Source organism: Pteropus alecto, unplaced genomic scaffold (genome assembly GCF_000325575.1).
Source record: "Pteropus alecto unplaced genomic scaffold, ASM32557v1 scaffold106, whole genome shotgun sequence".
Lineage (NCBI taxonomy): Eukaryota > Metazoa > Chordata > Mammalia > Chiroptera > Pteropodidae > Pteropus > Pteropus alecto.
In genome coordinates this window covers 10708191-10729393 of record NW_006442103.1, presented here as the reverse complement: position 1 = coordinate 10729393, position 21203 = coordinate 10708191, and the positions used below count along the sequence as shown (strand labels likewise).

Below are 21203 nucleotides of genomic sequence, written 5' to 3'. Positions count from 1 at the left end.
GGAAACCTTGGAAGATTATGGAAAAATAAAAAGTATTGCTATTTTTAAAACCTTATTATATTTCCAGTAGACCCCTGTTAACAAAAGTAAACCTGCAGAAAGCAATATAAATACAAAAGTAGTGCCTTGAGCGAAAGAAGGAAGCATAAAACCATATTCTCCAACATACAAGTCAGATGTAAGCTATTTATGGGAAATTCCTAATCTTATACCCAAAGGCGTTTGGCGTGTAAGCTCAGAACACTAGAGGCTGTTTCATTTAAAAAGAAAACCACCAATGGCCCAAATTAACTGCCTATAAAATAAATCTTAATGCAGTTCCCCTCTCCTTCATATACCCATTCTCAACTGATAAATGCATATAATACACTAATATGTATTTAAACCAATCACAATTATCTTCTGAAAACTCCCTTAAAACACCATAAATATTTGATTATAACTCAATATTCACTGAATAATTACCAAATCACTCACTGGCATAGCTCCCTGCTAGCTGCTACGTGGGACAGAGAGAAGACAAAAGACTGTCTCCTAATGTTCTTCAATAGCTTACTATGTCACAGCATAGCACTCACTCTGCTACGTACATTGCCAGGACTTAATACTAAGGACAACAGCCTAGAACCTCTAAAATTGAGAATTATTAGAATTTGCATTCCTCCTCCAATTCATTAATAGGAAATTTGGTTAAGCCACTTCCTGTCTCCATTTTCTTAACTTTAAATGAAGACATTCTGAGCTGTGATATAAGAATGACCTTAAAATATATTAAAGTTTCACTTAATCAAGTAGGTACTTCACAAGTAATTTTTTTCAACTCAAGGAAAGTCATTTCTAATGCCAAATAAACGATGTTGACTATGTGCCAGCCTAAGTTAAAGTTAACTAATTCTTAAAGGAGAAGTACATTTCTCTCTTGCTATTATTTGTGGATGTCACATCTCATCAAAAACACCACGGAGTGAAGCTGGCAATTTTGTGTTTTATAAAAAAAGACAGTGGCTAAAATGGAAATTCATCCATCTAAGCTTGTCTCTGTCCCATTAACACAGATGAGTTCACAGAAATGAGGATGAAAGGTTATTTCATATCTCTATTCTATCCTCTTCAGAATACAATATTAAACGAATATACCATTGAGTCCTCACTCCATCTTATATCATGCCTTCTACAGTTTTATCAGTCATCTTGGCCTATCATTTGAGAACTTCTCTATGGCCTCAAATTTTATTTGGAAAACAAACAACTCAACCATTTGATTTGCTATAAATCCCTTCTAGAGGTTGGGGTAAGTGGGGGACAAATGAGAAAGCAGAGTAAAGTTCTCTGTTCTCTATATCCAAAGGAATATATTATACTCTGAAGAAGCAAAGGAAAATAATATACATCATTTATTTATCCAGTGAATATTTTCCCCGCAAATAACAATTCCTCACAGACTTTTACTTTGATTTGACATTTCAAGAATTAATGGATCTCTATAAAAACAATAAAAATAAACGCTAAATAGCTTTTTAGGGTGATTTAAAAAAGAAAATCAAGAGGTCCTTCCTTCGCAAATATATATTCCTTTGCAAGACCAAGGAATCAAGCTTCAAAATCCTAACACAGACCACAATTCTTTCAATAAAACTCACAGCACAGAGCCAATACTTAGAGCACTCCCGGTCAATCTTATTGTAAATTTCTATTATGGGGCCTTCAGAGAGTTCCTGTCTTAAAAGGCACTAAGATTTAAATTTGCTAAACAATGTTTCCCAAGATTTTTCCCAACATGGCACATATAGAATACATTTGCACAGCACACCTGAAGTAAAATGACATGGCTGGTAACAGCTAGCCAGTGGCTCCAGTAACCCCATGGATGAGTAAAGATCACTGTCTCTGTATACTTTGGAAGTCTCCACTCTGCTGCAGCCCATCAGCTGGTTCAACCAGCAAGACAACTTACAACAGTATTCTCAACTATTTATTTGAACTAGTGTCAACTTTGGAATTAAGGGCCTTCTGGGTATGTTTTAAGTTTTAATAAGATGACCAATAGTGAACTAAACAGTAGTAATCATAATAAAAAAGAATCATAGCTCGGTTCAACAATCAAGTTCTGAGATATTGCAGGTATGAATACTTTTCAGACAGGATGTTAAACTAACTTTTAAACATGTATGGCTTAACTCATAAAATGATGTTAAATAGTCTTAAAATGTTGATATTTTAAAAATAAATTTAAAATCCTATATTATCAAATTTGAAAGATTATTCTAATCCCTTTTGTGTTGACTGTAAGAGAAGGTTTGCAAAACTATTGAAGGAAGCTGAGCCCTACCTTCTTTAGTTGTTTTAAATGATCACAGGAAAATTTTTAGACATTCCTGCCCAAAACACAATTAACATGCATTTCAGGTGTATCTGATGCAAGCAGTCTGGAGATACTGAGGACAGCTTATAGGGGACTGCAGCTTAAGAAGTCTGCACCTTGTTGGCTACATACAATAACACTCAGCATGGGGTGGACACTCAGATGCACGCACACTTTCCTGGATAACGGCTGGTACATAATCACAACTTTCTCTGCCATTCACCATGCTTTTGCTAGGACCACAAAGGAATCCAGTCTTTGAACGACCATCTATGTGTGTGTTTCCATTTAAAGTAGTTAGAAAACAATGGCTTTTGAACTATCAACAATTTCTTTTAAAAATATATACTTAGAAGTATTAAACTATTTAGGGTTGAAAGTGCATTTGCACACAGCTTTTTCATACTGTTACAAAAAAAGTATAGAGACTTGATAAAATTAGACCAAATATACAGTATTCTTTTACTTTCAGTGGTGGGGAAAAGCTAACTCTTCCAACCAAATACAGTAGATGTTTCAATATTAATAAAGTTCCAAATTTAACATACCTGTATAGCCACTTAAATCTAAGCTTGATTATGGCAGCTAATACTTTCATGAGACAAATCATAACAATCAATAATACAATATAGTCTTACATTTCACCTCGTATTTGCTATTATAAATAAAATCCTAAAACTAAATACTCAATTGCACATTAATATCCTACTGAATGGTAACTGGATCTTAGAATAAAAAAATAGTAATATCTCAAGTATCAAGTATAAATAAGAAAAAAGTATAAATAGGAGAAACAGACTTAAATTATTTCATTACATTTTGCATAGAAATACATGGAAACATTTCTAAAACAGCTGAGTGATTCCCTGCCCTGGTAAGACATATTAATTTTAATCTTTAATGTTTCAGAAACAACATCATGACTTTAAATGTGTGTATGTATGTGAAAAGAAAGGCTTATAAGCAGTTTTCTCTTAAACTGTTTTAGGCTCTCTGGGATTTATTAAAAACAACAATAACCCATTTTCACTATTTTTAGCTGCGCCCTCCTGACCTTTTAGTGGCATTATCTACCCTTGTGTCCAAGAATTTCTGGTCTTTTCCCAAAGCATTACTTCTAATACTTGTCTCATAATTCACAGGTTATGTATATACTGGTAAACTTGCTGTACTGGTAGGACTAAGGCAAGAATGACAAGGGATAAAAGGGAGTGCTGCTTTCCACATTCCCTTTCCAGAAATTTCTATAAGAGTTGAGAGATTGGGTCGTCTATTTCTTATCTATATAAAATCACAATTAACATAATACAAGGACTTGTCCTAATAGGTTTCACTCCACTCTTTTGCTTAACTCTAAGAAAGATTTCATTCAGGTCACTGATCAAACAAGGAGTCAATAAGTAAAAAACCAACTTAAAGTCAGATAAATTTAAGAGGCTATAAAACATTCCATTCTCTCACTGCATTAAGAACAAGAAATATAAAGCTAATGAAACAAAAATTCAGTCTTTATCAGAGCCATTAAGAGAACAAAGACAGGAGATAGACATACACAATCAGACACCCTCGCCCTAAAAAAAGGTATACTCTACTCTACACATCCAGTGAGAAATCATGTTCCAAGATATAAACGAAAATTAAAAGACACAATGTAAGCTCCATAAAAGCAGACATTTTCATTGATTTTGTTCATGGGTATACCCTTATTAGCCAGAACTGTGCTGGCATATAGCACCAAAATTTTTTGAATAAATGATGAGAATAACAGCTTTAATTTTTAAAGATTTTTTTTAGAATTTTAAATATAAAAGCCATAATGTAAGTTTGCACCTACAAACATAATATGCATATAACGCTCTATCTTTACAATAATACTGAGACTGCCTTTTTCACAGGGCTGACTTTTCCAACAGCGTTTAAATACTGTTACCTTGCAAATATTCTTTGCCACACACACAGGGAAAAAAAAGCATTTCACTTAAAAGTTCTAGTATGTGCCATTAGCCAAATGATTTTCAGGACACCTACTCCCATTCTTGCTTTAAAAGAGCATTCTGATTTCAGGGCAAATTACAGTCATCATTTAACCCACTTAACAAAGTAGTCAATCCCTCTTCATATGCTCTCTCAGTATCCTGAACCTTCCCTTCATAGCCCTTATCGCTGTGTAATTTATATGGTTAATACCTAACTCCTCACTAAACTGTACAGTCTGCAAGAACAGGAACCATGTTTTGGTTCATTATTGTATCCTCAACCCCTAGCACACTGCTGGAAACCTAGTTAAGTTCTCAAATATTTGTTCACTGAAGGAAAAAAGAAAATTACTTCTCTCACTTTTTTCTTTGGAAAACAGCAGTAAATGCACAATTATTTTATTTGTAAGAACAGTGGCCTTCTAAGAATCATCATCAAATAAAGTTGTATGTGTCCCTAATTTTCTCAAACTTCTATTTAAGACTGGAGAAGAGTTCTGGGTCCACAATGACCTTTTTTCCCCACAGAGTGTTAAGTCCCTAACTTAGGTGGAACTGACTTAACTTCATCAATAGAAAATAAGACAGGTAAGCAGCTTGACTAACCTATTTTCTAATAGGTCACAATACAGACTGGTAAGTACAGGAGGCTCCTTGCTTTGAGGGGCAGGCAGTTAGTTCATGGCTGAGAATGACTGATGGGAAGGTTTGCTTTGCTAACAGAAATCATTCCTTCCTTCCAGGCTGGTTACACGATTATACCCAGACATACGTGGGCTCCTTCTACTTCTCTAGCACATGCTTTCTCCTCTCTTCTGTTTCCCTTTTCTTTATACCACTGGCTGAGAGATGGAAAAAGCAGAGGCTGACCAGAAGGAAAGAGGATTGCAATCAACTGTGAGCTTAACAAAACACACGCTAAACTAATGAGTCATTGGAAATGAAAGAAAATCTAAAAGAATAAGTTTGGAAATAAAAGCTTGAAAGAAAAGTTTCCTCATTTGTAAAATGAGGTGAACCATATAGTTTTTAAGGTTTCTTTTGTTTAGAATTGTGAAGAATGTCTAGTAGTAAGAAAGGAGCAATTTAAATTAAGCTATTTGTTAGTATTTAATCAAATAGGTTAAAATTTTAATCAGTTGAAGCAGCTACCTTAAGTATTAAATGAAAATCAGAATGTACTGTATTAATTAACCAAACTCTCAAGTGCCATGGTAATTCAGTCAGTAAAACATGTTTAGAAAACCATTTTTCTTAATTTAAAGAAGTATTAAATATAGCTTCTGGTTGATGGAACTCTGGAGTCTGAATAAATATTAAAACCTTGTTTAGTGACTGGAATGTTACATATCACCCAAAGTTTATCTTTGCTTATTGATTAGAGGTAACCTATTATTTTGTTTCTTAAATATTCTATGATAAACATGTATTGCTATGTAATAAAAAATCAGAATTGCTCAGAAAAAAAATTATTTCAAGATGACTTGAATTTTTATTCCTGCCCATCCAAACAGTATTACTTTTTCATTCATTTAATTATCTAAAATATTCAAGCTAAATATCTAGATGTGTCTTCAGAACCCTGCAAGTTTTATATGAAAGTTATACAGGTAGCTTTTAATGGGAGATCCTTAAACTAATGGATGTTTCTTGAGTATGGAATAATTATGTTAATTTCACTCAGACTAAGCAATTACATGTTAATAGAGAGCCCTTTGTTATTTGGTGATTTTAAGAAGGAAAAAACCTAGAGTTCTCTGCAACACCAACCTCCTTTGGCACCTCCTTCAGAATGCTCCTTCAAGCTATTATTATTATTAATCTTTCCATCCTCTCTGCTTTAAAATAGCTATTCCCTCTAGAGAACAATCCTAAAATGAAAGCCTGGTTTTAGCTCCAAAATGCCATACTGTCTACTCTCTACATATACCTTTGTGCAAGCTTTGCTACCAAATACCATCCTAAAGACTTGTCTTTCTCCACCAGGCAGTCTCGCTCATCTTTCACAATCTGATTCACTCAAAGGCCGTCTCCTCTGGAAATCTCCCCTACCATTAAGTCATTCTCTCATCTGGACTCCTATGTAACTTTCAACAGAATACTATATGAGCTTACATGTCAACTATTTCCAGTAGTCTATAAGATCAACCAGACGGATGATGTTTTATTCATCTCTGTATTCCCCAAGGCCCAGCATAACTCCCAGGAACTACTCTCCTCCACCCCCTGCCCCTTCCCCTTTGAGCAATAATTGTTCTCCAAAGAACCTTTACTCAGGGCAACTAGACTCTTTTTTCTTATAAAAGGAAACTGTACATTCTAAGTACGACCAACGAAAGGACTCCAAGCTGAATTCTGATTTATGAACCTTACCTAACAGAGCAGTTCTTCATCTTACTTAATGGTAATAGTCCCTGTAAACCTGGGTAATGTGGATTAAGAAAAATCTGAATAACCCCTAGACTATAGGAAGCTGAACACTTTTATAGGCAATGTATCTATTGTAATTAACTCATGATGTTCCAGTTCATTTACTACTTTTCTTGGACATTTTAAGATGTCAATACATTTCTAAGAATCTATAATCCAGAAATATTATTGCTATCCCAGATGTATGTATATACCAGTTCAGTATACATGTATACTGAATACATATATACATACATACATACATACATGAATGGTTTCAAGAAAAGCTAAATAGCATACTAATTTTCTCCTTTTCCCTCAAGAAGTCCCTACAGGACAAAGAAAACAAATATTAAACTTCAGTTATACAAGCATGTGTGTTTGGAGTAGGAGGGTCATGAATAACTTTATTCCAACACCTAATTATACTAGTCACTGATGTAGGCACATTTTATATAACTTATTTAATCTTCACGAGCTTTAGGAGCAGATACTATGATGACTATTTTACACATGGAGCAACTTAAGGTCAAAGAAATTAAACACCCAGTAAGTAGTAGAGTCAATTCAAACACAAACTGACACAAAATCGTATGCGTTCTTCCCTCTCTAGATCACCCTGGTTTCTTGGCAGTACCATGAGATTATGAAGCTAATTTAATTGAAAGCAGTCATAAAAAATTTGTTCCAGCTCAAAATGGCATAAAATTTTAATATCTAGATTGAAAGAAAAAATGCAAAGTACCCAAAAACCAAACATGACTGCTAAAACGCAAGAACAACGTAGTTATTAAGATAATTAACTTTTTTTAGGTCTTCCAATATATACCAAACCTGACCAAAAAAGATAATGCCTTAGTACAGGCCACTTATAATTCCTTAATACTAAATTATTAGCTTCAATACATAAATTTATTACAAATTTACAATAAGTTGTAAGCCTTGAAATATATACAAGTACATATATTTTATTTAGTAGAGTTATGGTAATTTGAATATAAAAGTTCAGTATACTTTCTTCTCAGCTAGTTACTGGGTTATATTTAAAACTATTAAGATACTATTTCTTGCTGTTCTTACTCTTAACAAAATGCCACACCACCGTTGTTAAAGAAGGAATTTTCAATATGGATCACTAAATTCTATTTCCGATACTAAAACTCTATACTTTATAGTATTTTTAAGTTCTTCCCCATCTATTACCTCATTATCACTAAGTCAATCCTGTGAGGAAGTTCAACAGGTAGTATTACTTCTATTTTATGCATAAGGAACAAAAGCAAATTAAGACCAAGTTATTTGCTTAAAGTTACAAAGCTAGCCCTTGACAGAGCCAATTCTGAAACCTAATTACCACTCCTCATTATATCATGGCCCTTGGCTCTTCTTCTTTAATAATTCTCTAGGAGTTGAAAATTTAATAAAAGCAACAATTATACTTAAATGGACTGAAATGATTATTTTGTGATCTTTTCAAACAATCTAGGCATATTAATGTGTGATGTTATGTGTGCAAAAAATGAGCTCCTTAGTAAATGAACTTGCCTAACTATAAAATTAGCTTTTTCCATACAAGAAAAAATAAACCATGTATTAATATTTGATTTTAACTGTTTTTAAGAAAGACATAAGACAAAACTTGGGCAGTGGTTTCTCTGAAGACCTCAATATAAAACCAAAGCCCAGTACTTTTTAAAAACCTTGAGTGGTTTTTCTTAAGCCAGAACCAACTCGTATGAGGCTTTATATCTACGTATTTGCCTTATTTGGCTAATCATTTGTCACAAATATCTACCCAATTGTCTCACATTTATCACCTATAATCTTAACAGACACGCATAAATAATAAAAGAAAATAACAAAAGTCCTTGAAATCAACTTTTAAATAAACCAGTTTAAAATTCACCATAGGACAGGGGTGGAGTACTGCTATAAATATATAACTACAAATGTATATCTTTCAAGATGTGGTTAGAAACTAGCAATAACGTTTTCTGTTACTTCTGATGGTGCCATGAAAAAATTATGTAATAAAATATATATATATATTTATTTATTTATTTTTTTTAGTGATCCCCCAGTTAGTCTAGTATCCACCTGGCACTATACATAATTATTACATATTATTGACTATATTACCTATGCTGTACTTCACATTCCCATGACTATTTTGTATTTCTTAATCTCTTCAACTTTTTCACCCAGTCACTAATCCCCCTCCCATCTGGCAACCATCAGTTTGTTCTCTGTATCTATGAGTCTGTTTCTGTTTAGTGTGTTTACTTTGTTCTTTAGATTCCACATATAAGTGTCTTCCTGTCTGACTTATTTCACTTAGCATAATACCCTCTAGGTCCATCCATGTTGTTGCAAATGATTAAGATTTTTTTTTTTGGCTGAGTAATATTCCATATATTACTCAATAATATTCCACATGTACCACATCTTCTTTATCCACTCATCTATTGATGGGCACTTAAGTTGCTTCCATATTTTGGCTACTGTAAACAGTGCTGCAGTGAACACAGGGGTGCATATATCTTTTCGAATTAGTGTTTTGTATTTATTTTGAAAAGATAATGTAATAAAATATTTTAAAATAAAATAAAATTAATACCTTATTTCTATGTGAGGTAAGCTGGCATAACCTATGACCACTGAGACAAATATGACAATCATTTCTTCAAAAAAAGAACCTAATCTCTGGTACATTCTGATAGTAGCTAGCATGTTGTGACATCTCCTTCTATCTGAAATGATCAGTAACAACCTAGTGAGGCTGTTTTTAGGGATGCAGAAAATAAACTAAGATAGGATGACCAATTATCTGGGTTTGGCTGGAAACGAGGGAGCTCCTGGGACTTAGGGACTTTCAGTTTTAAAACCAGGATGAGTTGGCCACCTTTACTTTACACTAAGGAATAGAGAACACGTCTGGATGTCTGGATACTTGGTAGCATGCAGCTAAAAACTAAAGATTTTCTAACCACCTTCCCCCCAAAATCACAAATTCAATTCTATTTTCACCTCATTCAAGCCAGTAGAAACTAACAGGATATACATTAGTAGTTAAGGAAGGGAGACGTACATTTTTTAAAAGAATCTACTTTCAAGCTTTAACTGACCAGGGATTTGTGAAGTGAGATTTTAAAAAATGAATTCACTTTCCCTATTGAAGTATTTCTAACCTTCACTTCTTACACTATTTTTACAAAACTAACAATTTAAGTTGAAATAAAGCCACGATGTTCCATTCTGTGGTTGGTGTCAACCAACATTAATTAATGTTTGTTTAGCAGGGAAAAGAAAAGTCTGTAACAACATATTTAAAGAGAAATATGTCAGGACCAAGGAAATGAAACAGATATGTTTCAAAGGACAAGAGCTAATATTGTCTTCCTTTCAGTATCTCAAAGCTGGTCAGTTTAGTATATATTATTTACATACACCAACCTGTAGATGAGAAGAGTTTACCGTACTTGATTAAACAATTTCAAGCCTAAATGTCCCAGCTATGCAGCATAGTCCTCTAAAGCCATAGCAATAAGATGACTCACCAATTGGCAGGTGTCTTAGGTTCTACGAATAATGGGTATCTGCTTGAACGAGAATTATGTTTGTGCCCAACAGACGACCTCATCCTGCTTGGCTAAGAGAAGAGAGAGGCTAAAAAACTAGTCAGTAGTACAGTACTTGTTTTCTAATTGAAAGAATCAGACTTTGCTCCAAAGAAGAGACTTAAAATTCATGCAAACTTTAAAAATGACCTCAGTACATATTCTATATTCCAATTTCACTTAACACAAGCATACAACAGGATAAGAACTAAAAGGATAAAAATCAACTTTATGATCCCCAAATTAGAAACACTGAACGTGAGAATTATCATACTGAGTTCACTGCTTCAAGAAATTTGAAGTCAGAGTCACGAGAAAAATAAATCCATATTTAAACCCTGCTATTATATTTAATGACCTGATGTCAGTTTCCACTCAAGTGAAAATTAGTTCATATTTGAGTTCTAGTTCATTGATGGATATCCTCATGTGAAAACTGACACCATGCCAGTTAATAAGATATGGGTTTATAAATATGGAGTTTAAAAGAAACTTACCCTTTCCCTTTGTGCAGCTGACTTCCAACCCAGTTTCTATAGAAACAGGAGGACAAGTGCCAGTGCCAGAAGTCTGCCAATTAGAACTCATCTTTTAGTTGTTGAATAATAAAGCCATATCCCAAAGTCGGCTATAGGTTTCTGATTTTCAGTAGTTCCTAAAAAGAAACCCAGGAGGAAAAAAAAGACATTTAACCAATTACTGTACTTAGAAATGCTCCCTCCTTTAAACTTGTCTATTAAAAAAAGTAGAGGAGGTAGAGCCAATACCATATATATTTTTTAAATTTTTATTAGGGATTCAGACATCTTTAAACTTAAGGACCAGCAAACAGAAGGAAAAGTGTCTTTGAAGGTTCAAAATACCTTTAAACTACTACATTAAAGAAAATAAAAAGCACTCCTGTATCACAGAAATAAAGTATTTTCAACCATCAAACCTTAAGTTCAGATAAATCCATTCATTTTGTGGAATGAATTTTCAGTACAATTTTAACACTGAAAAGGGTAAACTTCACAAATGAAACTTGTCAGGAGAAATAATGGGGATATAGGTTAAGTCTCCACTAAAAACAAACCTCTCATGTCTCAGGAGGAATCTATAAATCATAAATGAATCTTAGAAAAGTCTTCTAGAGATGCTGACATTGCTGTGCTTGACGAAAAATCCCTTCAAAACACATATGCCAATTTAAAAATTTAAAAACTGTGGGATATGAGAATAATCTTGCTGTAGTTTTTCATTTGCTATCAACATGGTTGCTTGGTGAATGTATTTTAGAATTTTATGATAAAAACAAACATTAAAAATATCATCCCTGTATCTAAATTGATATATTGCAACTTGGAGCTAATTTAAAGCTAATTTAAAATATTGTCACTGTGAACTTTTAAGATGAATATAAAATAATTCTTCATTCTTATTGCTATGTGAGGAAAATCAGTTTATGAAGTTATTATCATACAATTAAAAAATAAAGGCAATTAGGCCTCAATCATCCATATCCATTCTTCTATAGAAAGCTCTAAATCTAGGTATACCAAATTTTCTAAATTTGGGGGCACCTATCAGCAAACACAGCGTCTCAAATATCCTCATCTTGTATCTCTAGAAAAATGTGTTCTATCTAACAATGAAAAGAGTGGACTACAACAGAGTAGGGAGGAGAGAAAAAAATATAAGCACAACAAAATAATCAAGAACCAACCAACTAGGATAGGCAATAGTAACTACCCTCACCCCCATCTTGGTGGCAGAGACCTCTGGTCATTTTCTGGTCACCAGAAACTCACTATGTAAGAACTCTTGTTCCTACTACTCTTGTTAAAAATGTTTTTTAAATGCTTTAAAGGAAATGTCATTGACTAATACACAAATCTGAGAATCTTATTCATAATAGATAAGATTCTAATCATCTATTTCTTTCCATACAGAATATTTATGTATCCACATCTAAAGCAGTGCTTCTCAAACTTTAAAGTACATAGAAATCACCAGGGGATCTCAGTCCATTCAATAGGTCTGGGGTGGGGCCCTGAAATTCTACATTTCTAACAAGCTTTTGAGTGATACTAATGCCGCTGGCCTGAGGACCACATTTTCAACACCAAGGATTCTAGAAGACTAAGCAATACACTTAACCCAAATTATACTCCGAAAGTTTTTGGTTTTGATTTTCAAATAGTTCTTAAGAGGTTGATGTTGTGTTTATTTATGAATATATATGTTTAAGTTTTGTCCCTAGAGCAGCGATTCTCACCCCAGGCTACACAGTAGAATCACCTGGGGCACTGAAAACAAAACAAAAACAATACTGAAAACTTGGCAAGAGTTGCACTTGACCTGGATCAATTTAAAGGAATCTCTGAGAGAGTCCCAGCTAAAAAGTTGCTCAGGGGTGACATGGTGTAGCCAGGGTTGAGACCTCTGCTATAGAATACAGAAAATTTCTAATTAAGGAGTCCGGTTTACTGAAGTGTTTCTGAACATAAAGAATATACACAAACTAGATGCTTATCTTGGGAGTGAGGTAAAACTATTGTTAACTTCTATATGCTGAAATACAAGTTTTATGGAACATCAATTTTCTCAAGATGCCTTAAAATATGTAATAAAAATTATATATGTATATAGCACCTCAGTGTGTTAATTTTGCCTATAATAATAGTTCTGCTCTGGACACAGAAGTAATAACGTGCATATGCATAAAATTAAGTCCTTTTCCTGGGTAAAAGGAAATCTGTTGGTCACCTGACAAAGGTCAGATACCAATTCAGCACTTAAATATGGTTTAAACACACGTATCTAGGTTTGCATAGGATGATAGCCACTCCACAGAAAGACCGTCCTAACTGATTTTCAATAAGCAAGTTTGGTTTGATACCACTAGCGAAATTGTAAGTTATGAAAGCATGGTCAGCGTATTAGAGCGGAGACCAAATATGACAGTGGAAACTGTCAGGACAGTCTGTTAAAAGCAGAGAATAAGAAATGACATGCTGAGAAAATGAGGTACTGGAATGTGGCTTTGAAACCTCAGGGTGGCCAACAATTCTGAAGAAGAAATAAAATCTCTATTATGTTATTTAAATAAGGAACACTGCTGATCTCTGAAGAACATACTGAATCTTACAGGAATCTGAAATGCTAATTTATCTTTGAAGGAAATAGCATCTTTGATTTGTAAATAAATGGCGAAAGATTTCCTATTCTGAATTACTTATACTATGTTTGTCTTCGATTAATGTAGCTAATTAATTAATTCTTCAAATATTTGGGTACCTATTATGTATCAGGCATTATTCTAGATCTTGGGTATAACTGAAGGACATATGAAGGAAATGAGTTAACTTTCCTGAAACAGGTAGTAAAATCTTGATCAAATCACATTACTTCCTCTGCTTAAAACCTTCAATGGCTTTTCATTACATTCAGAATTTAGAATACAATCCAAACTCTTTATCCTTGGCAACAAGGTCCTAACTCATAGTTTACTAATTCCTTCTTGCATCAGAATGTAAGCTCCATGAGAAGAGAAACTTGTCTGTTTTATTCACCAATATGCTTCCAAGGTCTAGAATAATGCCTGGTATACAATAGGTACCTAAATATTTAAAGAATTAGCTAGTCTATCAAAGACAAACCCAGTATAGATAACTCAAAACAGAAATTCTTTCAACCATGTGTAAGTCAAAGATGCACTGTACCTGTAATTTCATTCCGTCTTTACCTTATTAGTAACCTAGTTAGAAGGTAGTAGATAGGTGGTGGTTCGTTCACGGAAAACAACTTACATGTGTACATACATATATACACACTTAATCCTAGAATCACTTTCAATTTTAAGTTAGACTACAGTCATGTTATTTTTAGATTAATATCTGAAAATGCAAGGATATCTCAGTTCCTGGCTGTGTAGCCAAGTCACAAAACTTTTCTGGCATCCCTCTAGCGTTTCATAAACTGAAAACTGGCCCTTCTTCACAGACTTTTATAAGGCAAAATTAAATACTAAGCTACATTAAATTCCTTGGAGAAATAATTACATGACTAAAAAATATTAGTTAAGTGACACTTAAGTGATAAATTCCATGGCATTTGTAGTTTCATTCTGCTTGTCTCTTCAACAGCTTTGAATGTGTCTTCTGGAGGCTCTTCCTCTCAGCTTCTGAGACAGAACACTACTCTGGCTCCCTCACCATCTCCCTTTCCCATGTCTTAAATATGACATGACTCCAAGTACACACTTCAGCAACCTACTCTCTGTGGGCCAGTGTTGCTCAACATGTGGCCACCGACAGAATACATCAGAATTTACCTGGGGAGCTTGTAAAAGAACAAAGACTCCTGGGCCATAGCCCTAACAAATCCTAGAAAGTCTGGGGTTGGAGCCAAGGGCCTGTTTCCCAAGAACTAAAATGCTGATACACCCTATAATGTGGAATCTACTGCCCAGAAAGTTTCTCAAGTTTGCAGCTTTAATCCCATCCAGCCTCCAGACAAGTGAGGCATGACAGTAGTGACCAAAAGCCCTAGCCAGAACAAAGGCCTGGTGAGAATTCTGACTCAGGCACTAGCTAACAGATTAAGGTCTGTGGTGAGACTTACATAAGACAATGTGTACACTGGACTTGGCAGAATGTTTTGGCCTGAAGGGGCTATTTAATAAATTATTGCTATTACTAGTATTGTCACCTTATATCAACATGCCTCAACAAATGAGGATTATGCATCCTCATTTCCCACCTTCCTCAGACTGGCTTGTTCTTCAGGATTCCATTTTTGTTGAGCCATTTTACTAGTTTTCCAGACTTTGGCCTGCATCTTTTCCATCGATTAACAAGCTGCTAGATTATTATTCAGGCTTGTTTGCCTGACATCTCAACCCCAACCTCCCTCCTCCATTATACATCCTCTCCAACTAACAGATTATTTTGTAAAGCCTTTCTTGACCATCCTAGCTTAAAGTAACCTATTCATATACGCACTCATATACCCATTCATCTGTAACAATTCATTAGCAAATCAAATCAAATATTGGCCTGTGACATCTATCCTATAGTTGTCTTAAACCAAACTTTTCCCCTGATACATAACTATTTACCTGTTTGTATTTAGTCTCCCTAGTTAGAGTACAAGTTGCTGACAGGGGCAGAGACTATTTGATATTATCTGCTATATGCTCAGCACCTTCTTAATATACAACCAACATTCAAATGATTATACAGAAACCCTACCTTCAAGTTTAACATTACAGAATTCAGGTAGAAACACGTTAAGTCATTTTACAAGGTCGAAATCTCTTCTTGGTTGTTAAGAACAATGTTGTCTGAGGTTTAAAAGAATTTTGTTATTCAATAAATTCCTCTGCTAACAATTTAAAATTAGGTTATAATTCAAGTTAAGTAAAAGGCTCTTTTAACCAGGGAAATTTAAAGAGAGTGAACTGGGATATAAAGGTGGTGATTAGATAAGCCATCGTCAGATATCCTATTGCAAAAAGAAAAATAGATATTCTACAAGCCAAAGCACTAAATTTACTGCCTCAGGTAAATGGCTTGTAAAAAACAGTGTATTTAAGCTACAGAAGTGGCAATTTATAAAATCTAGGTTGTTTTTCCAAAATCAAGATAATCTCTATTTTCAATTTTAATACTCACAGCCAGTCTTTCAAAATGAATGAGCACAAGTCAATTCAGAGGTGTTCATGTATTTCCTTTAAAGTAGAACCCTAAATTTAGATCATTTAAAAGACACTAAGAAAGCACACAAATAATTCAAAAGGGCAGTTTCTAATTTATAAAACCAGAACTCTAGATCTAATAGTCAACCCAATTAGTAATTTTTCCTTCATGGTGTAGCTGGAAATAATTTAATGAGTAGTTTCAAAAAATTGTCATACTGTGTACCTTTTCATTTTGCATATGGTTTCATGTACAAATAAACGGACTGTTGCAATATTTTCTGCTTATTCTGAGATGAAGCCTGAGATCTTAGAAAGACACCGAATATGCACAAATACGTAGAGCGTAACATAATCTTTCTCAAATTGCTATAGCGATTTAAAATATGTTTACTAATGGGAAAAATTACTTAATGGGCTTTCAGTGTGAATAAGCCAGAGAGAGAAAACACCTTGGAAATGGACATTCTCAACAGGTATAAGACATTTAAAGACATTCAGCAAAACTTTAGATGGCAGCCAACTCATAAGCAGATATGACACACTGAGAACCTAAAAAAAAAAAAAAAAAAAAAAAAAACCCCAAAAACCACTGTACTTCACTTTTCCCCTTTGGAAAGGGATGAAAAACAAAAATTTCACAAAAAAGAAAAATCCTATTAAAAAATTTCGACCCCATTTAAAATAAAGCAAAGAAACCTAAGTTGTGTATAAGTTTTTATAAACTAAAAACTATACTAAGCTGCCAAAGCCTCGAACTTGATTAATGGGGGTGGGGGGGCTGGAAGGGCTCAGAAGGGTTGTAAGACAAAACGGAAATGAAAATGATGGTTAAGAGCAAAGGCTAGACTTTTCTCAACATTGCCTATTCACTTCCTCAAGTTGTAGCTGCCTAATTTTACAATCTCCTTGTGGGACAAGGGTAAAAAACCAACCATTTTGGCTACATCATTCTTAGTCTAGTTAGTACACGTTTTTTTTTTTGTTGTTATATACTATAATATTGTTAACTTGGAAGTTTAGAAATCAGTGTTTGTAATGAGCACCATTTTTACAGCAGTAAATTCTTCCAGCACCATTAAATCACCACTAAGGGTAAAGGTCACATTTAATGGAAAATGTCAAAATTTTAAAGGACATCAAGGCTTTATGTCCCAAATCCATAGCCAGGATTTTATTACTTTGGCTTCACATTAAAAGAACGTTTTCAAAGGTTAAAATCAATTTTAAAAAATAGAAATATCAAATAGAACAAAAGTTCTGGCCTGGAATTTTATAAATACAACAAACACTTCTGTGAAGGGAGTTAGCCAGTAGCGGCAGCAGAGCACCTAAAGACTTCCAGAGACAAATGCCCCAAACATTAAAAGCCCTCACCCTATTAATTATAATGCATTTTGACCTCTAAAAACCCTCTTACCTGTTTACAAGAGTTTATACAGCTGTTTGCCACCGGAACACCACCTTGCAGAGTAAAACCGTGGCATCCTTTGTTGATAATCACCTGTTGCCTAAGTAATCATCATCCCGCATGGAGACAGACAGCACTAGAGCTCTTCCATCCGAGGTTAAAATTCAAAACAAGCCCAACAAGCCTGCATTTCAAGGTGGTCTTCGTCTGCAACTAGTTAAGTTTAAAACTGTCAAAAAACAATGGTGTCTGAAGCCACTGGTGCAGCACTGCTGGCTTCCTCTTGAACTCCAGCGTTGTCACTGTGCACCGAAGTCTCCTGCTGCAAACAGGGGAGTTGTTCTCCTGTACTGGGAACAGCTTCCAAAGCTCAGGAGCCCCTGTGCAGGATAATGCAGGAACTAAAGGCAAACACTTTTTCCTCTTTAAGGATGCCTCCATTTTTTTTCCTCACAATCTGTACTACCAACCGAGGTGACTGGGCCTGAGTGTGCGTTCGTACCTATGAAACCGTCACGGTGCATGCACATCCAAGGCATGTGGAACCACAGGTCAAATATGGCACAGATACCAAGTAACGGTTCTAATTACAAACGCTAGCTCTCAGGAACTCTTCATCCATTCAGAACTAAACCCATCACTGCATAAATCTGGTAAGAAGCCCCTGGAGATGGAGGAGCTCCTCAAATGTGTCAGGAAAGGCTTTATTAACATCATCATCATCATCATCATCATCATCATTAACATTTAAAAAGCAAACGGAGCATTCTCCTTCTTTTGGCAATTTGGTGCAAATGTTAAGTGCAAGATAAAGCAACTGCAAACTTTTCTTCAAATTAAAAATGAAACTAAGGCCAAACGTGATGGGTGAACAAAATAAATCAAAACTTAAATTTCAGCAACTCCGGCTCTTCAAACCAGCAAAGCCCCCGACTCGTGCACTGTGGTGAGGCTTAACGGTGCTTGCCCCGGCTTCTTGCGTGCCAGCAAACAGCACCATTTCCTCATCAAGTTGAGGACCGAGAAGCGAATGATCCCCTTCACTGCAAACAAAGGGGTCACAGTAACACTAGTGATCCTTCAGAATTGACACACCGCGATAGTCAAAATGATGGTCTCCCTGCTTCTTGCTCAAGACATACAAGATCTGAGCAGCAGCAAGTAACCCCTCAGCTGCAAACAAAGGGGTCAAAGGTTTGCCGTCAATTCACTTCCAGGCAGAAAAACATTTTCCTCAAAAGAAACAATTTATTTAGAATAAAACAAAAGCAGCTCAACTGTGAGCGCACGTTTGAGTGACAGCTACTTTTAAGCTGTGTGAGCCATAAAAAGGGTTTTTCTTTACTTTTCCAGAAATCTTGTGTACACAGCACAAAGCAAGAGGTCATTTTTTTTCCACTTAAAACACCGGCATTGGCATCACAATAGCAGATACACAACTTTAAGCTGCCATTTTAGTAAAATGCACAAATATTAAACAGATTAGCTCTCTTCCATCAAGAGGCCCATGTAAACTCCACATAAGCCACAACTTCTCTTCAAAAAGGTCCATTAGAGCTTTGAATTCCGTATCTTCATCCGCTGTTCACCAGTTTTGCTTGCAAGGGGGGAAAAAAAGGTTATTCAGTACAAATGTTTACAATATTAAAAATATATATATTTCCCCTATGCCATTATAGATGAACATAACATTAACAAGACCTTCCTGGATAGTCCACCTTGACTTCAAAAAGCACCAATAATACCCACTGGCACAAACCTTGAAATGAATTTACTGTATGAACAAATAACAAGTAGAACAACAGGGTGGATTTTTTTAAAGACTGCAATTAAGTGAAGATTATAGGGCTGAAAACACCCTTTATACTCATGTAACTGAGTAAAATATGTTGGAAAATTTTCAGAAAAAAGCAAGTTTATCATCAACCTATAATCAATATATTCTATGTATAACTTAAAAAAATGAAACTGTAAAAAGATGAAGTTTAGTCAAACTTTTGCCCCCTCTATTTTCATTCTGAAATTTACACGGAGCAATACAGAACTGCTCCTTTACTGTAGAAAGGGGTCAAGATATAAAGCCATTTAAAAATCCACCTTCATCTGTGTTACCAAAGACAGCTATTATTTTCTTTTAAGAAAAACATTCATACAAACAATTGCTAAACAGCCAAAGAACACTTTAGGGCTTTTACTTTCAATGATGTTTAAATCACACATAGAAAACTCTTCATTAAGCTAGACAGTTCACTGTGGTTACCTGCAATCATTTTCTCCCCTTAGGAATATCACTATAACCAGATGTTAACAAGGTCAGCTCCACTTCTCTTCTCTTCTTTTTCTCATACCGAACTCCTACCTCAAAACCATGCACTGTGGCAGAGACAGAAAAAAAAGTGTCCAGAAATTCTCTCCAAAGATTTTTTTCACATGAAAGGTCACACAAACCCTCTTCTCAAGAGGATTTCCTAATTCTGTTAACTACAGAGTTTTGGGTGAATGGGCCCTATATGGACCCAAACCAATTCAAGCTATACCTGCATAATGAGCAGCAACTTCACTGTCTAAAAGAAAGTGAATTTAAAATTTTTTTGAAAAATAGCACTGTCAGTAAAAACCTGCTCATAAAATAGTTTTTAAATAAACTTAAACAGTGTTTGACTCTGAAAGCAACAAACGCACACCTTACTTTTACTACTGTATCGCAAATAATCTAATTAAGAAGGGCCACAATATATTACCTTCAAAATGTGACAAAAGCTTATACCACCCAGATGGACATTTTAAGATGTAATTCTTAAAGGGAAAACTCTATGTTCAGTTAACAGTCAAAGTATACATCTTAAACCAGGAATTTAAATTTTTGTGTGGAAAATTATAAGAATCCCAGTTACAACCAACATTTAAAAGCTGGTTAGGAGCTGAATGCTTAATTTTCCATAAGCTTTTAAGTTATGATCTAAGTCTTAATTAGCTTGATGTTTTTCACCAGTAATACTTAATAAATCATTAAATGATATCATGAAGAAATTGTCTTTCCATTCATTTGAACTGAGTTCCAGAAACATCAACTAAACAAGCTTTTTTTAAGAAAAAAAAAATTGGTTGTTACAAAGAACACCTAATGCTGAGATTATGAAATTGTGACTACTGAGAACTGGAACCAGACAATGTTGGACTTTTGCTTTCTTTCCATTCTGAAGGTTTAGATAGTTTACCAGTATTATAAACCTGCACAACAGAATGGGCAACACAAATAAGAGATTCACCTAAATGATGGCACTCTGTAAGTAAGCACCAAACTAAACATAATTAGTTATTTATAATACATACATTTAGAAATGGTATCAAGCCACTGTTTCATAAACATTGAAGCACGAATTTCCCAAATCTAACAAAAGCTGCGATGTCAGATAAAGATTCAAAGATGGAGCAAAAACCACAGTACTCTTCAGTAAGCTGTCACATCAACTTAAGGGAAAAAAAGAGAAAAGAAAAAGGGAAAAACCCCACACTTTGGATTATCATAAAATTAGATGTCATGGACTTCACTCTCTAAAAGAGCAAAATCATTTGTCCAGCCATCTTATCAAATATATTCAAAAGTTAATGGTTAGTGAGATTTAAACTGGAAAAATGTATCTAGCCAAACTGTACTTTGACCCCACGTATGCACAGACTGCACACTTACATTAGTTTCTGAACAGGTGCCTACTCCATATTAGCATGCCAAATGCAGCCTATTAAA

The 21203-nt window shown here is 34.7% G+C and overlaps 2 protein-coding genes across 4 annotated transcripts in view; one reads left to right on the top strand and one right to left on the bottom strand.

The window, feature by feature from the left end:
• The window catches only part of SLC16A4 (solute carrier family 16 member 4), a 29739-nt gene extending 20943 nt beyond the window's left edge, over window positions 1–8796 (top strand). The window contains exon 8 of the mRNA XM_025052284.1: window positions 5082–8796. Within this exon, the coding sequence (XP_024908052.1) occupies window positions 5082–5239 (158 nt within the window). The 3' untranslated portion in view covers window positions 5240–8796. The remainder of the gene's footprint in view (window positions 1–5081) is intronic.
• A 9883-nt stretch (window positions 8797–18679) lies between these two features.
• The window catches only part of RBM15 (RNA binding motif protein 15), a 7771-nt gene continuing 5247 nt past the window's right edge, over window positions 18680–21203 (bottom strand). The window contains exons 2-3 of one of the 3 annotated variants that reach the window (XM_006919619.3): window positions 19716–19828; window positions 18680–19052 (exon numbers count right to left, since the gene is read on the bottom strand). In XM_006919619.3, the coding sequence (XP_006919681.1) occupies window positions 19722–19828 (107 nt within the window). In that variant the 3' untranslated portion in view covers window positions 18680–19052; window positions 19716–19721. Of the gene's footprint in view, window positions 19829–21203 lie in introns of all 3 variants that reach the window. The other 2 variants (XM_006919620.3, XM_025052277.1) reach the window with 2 other exon arrangements.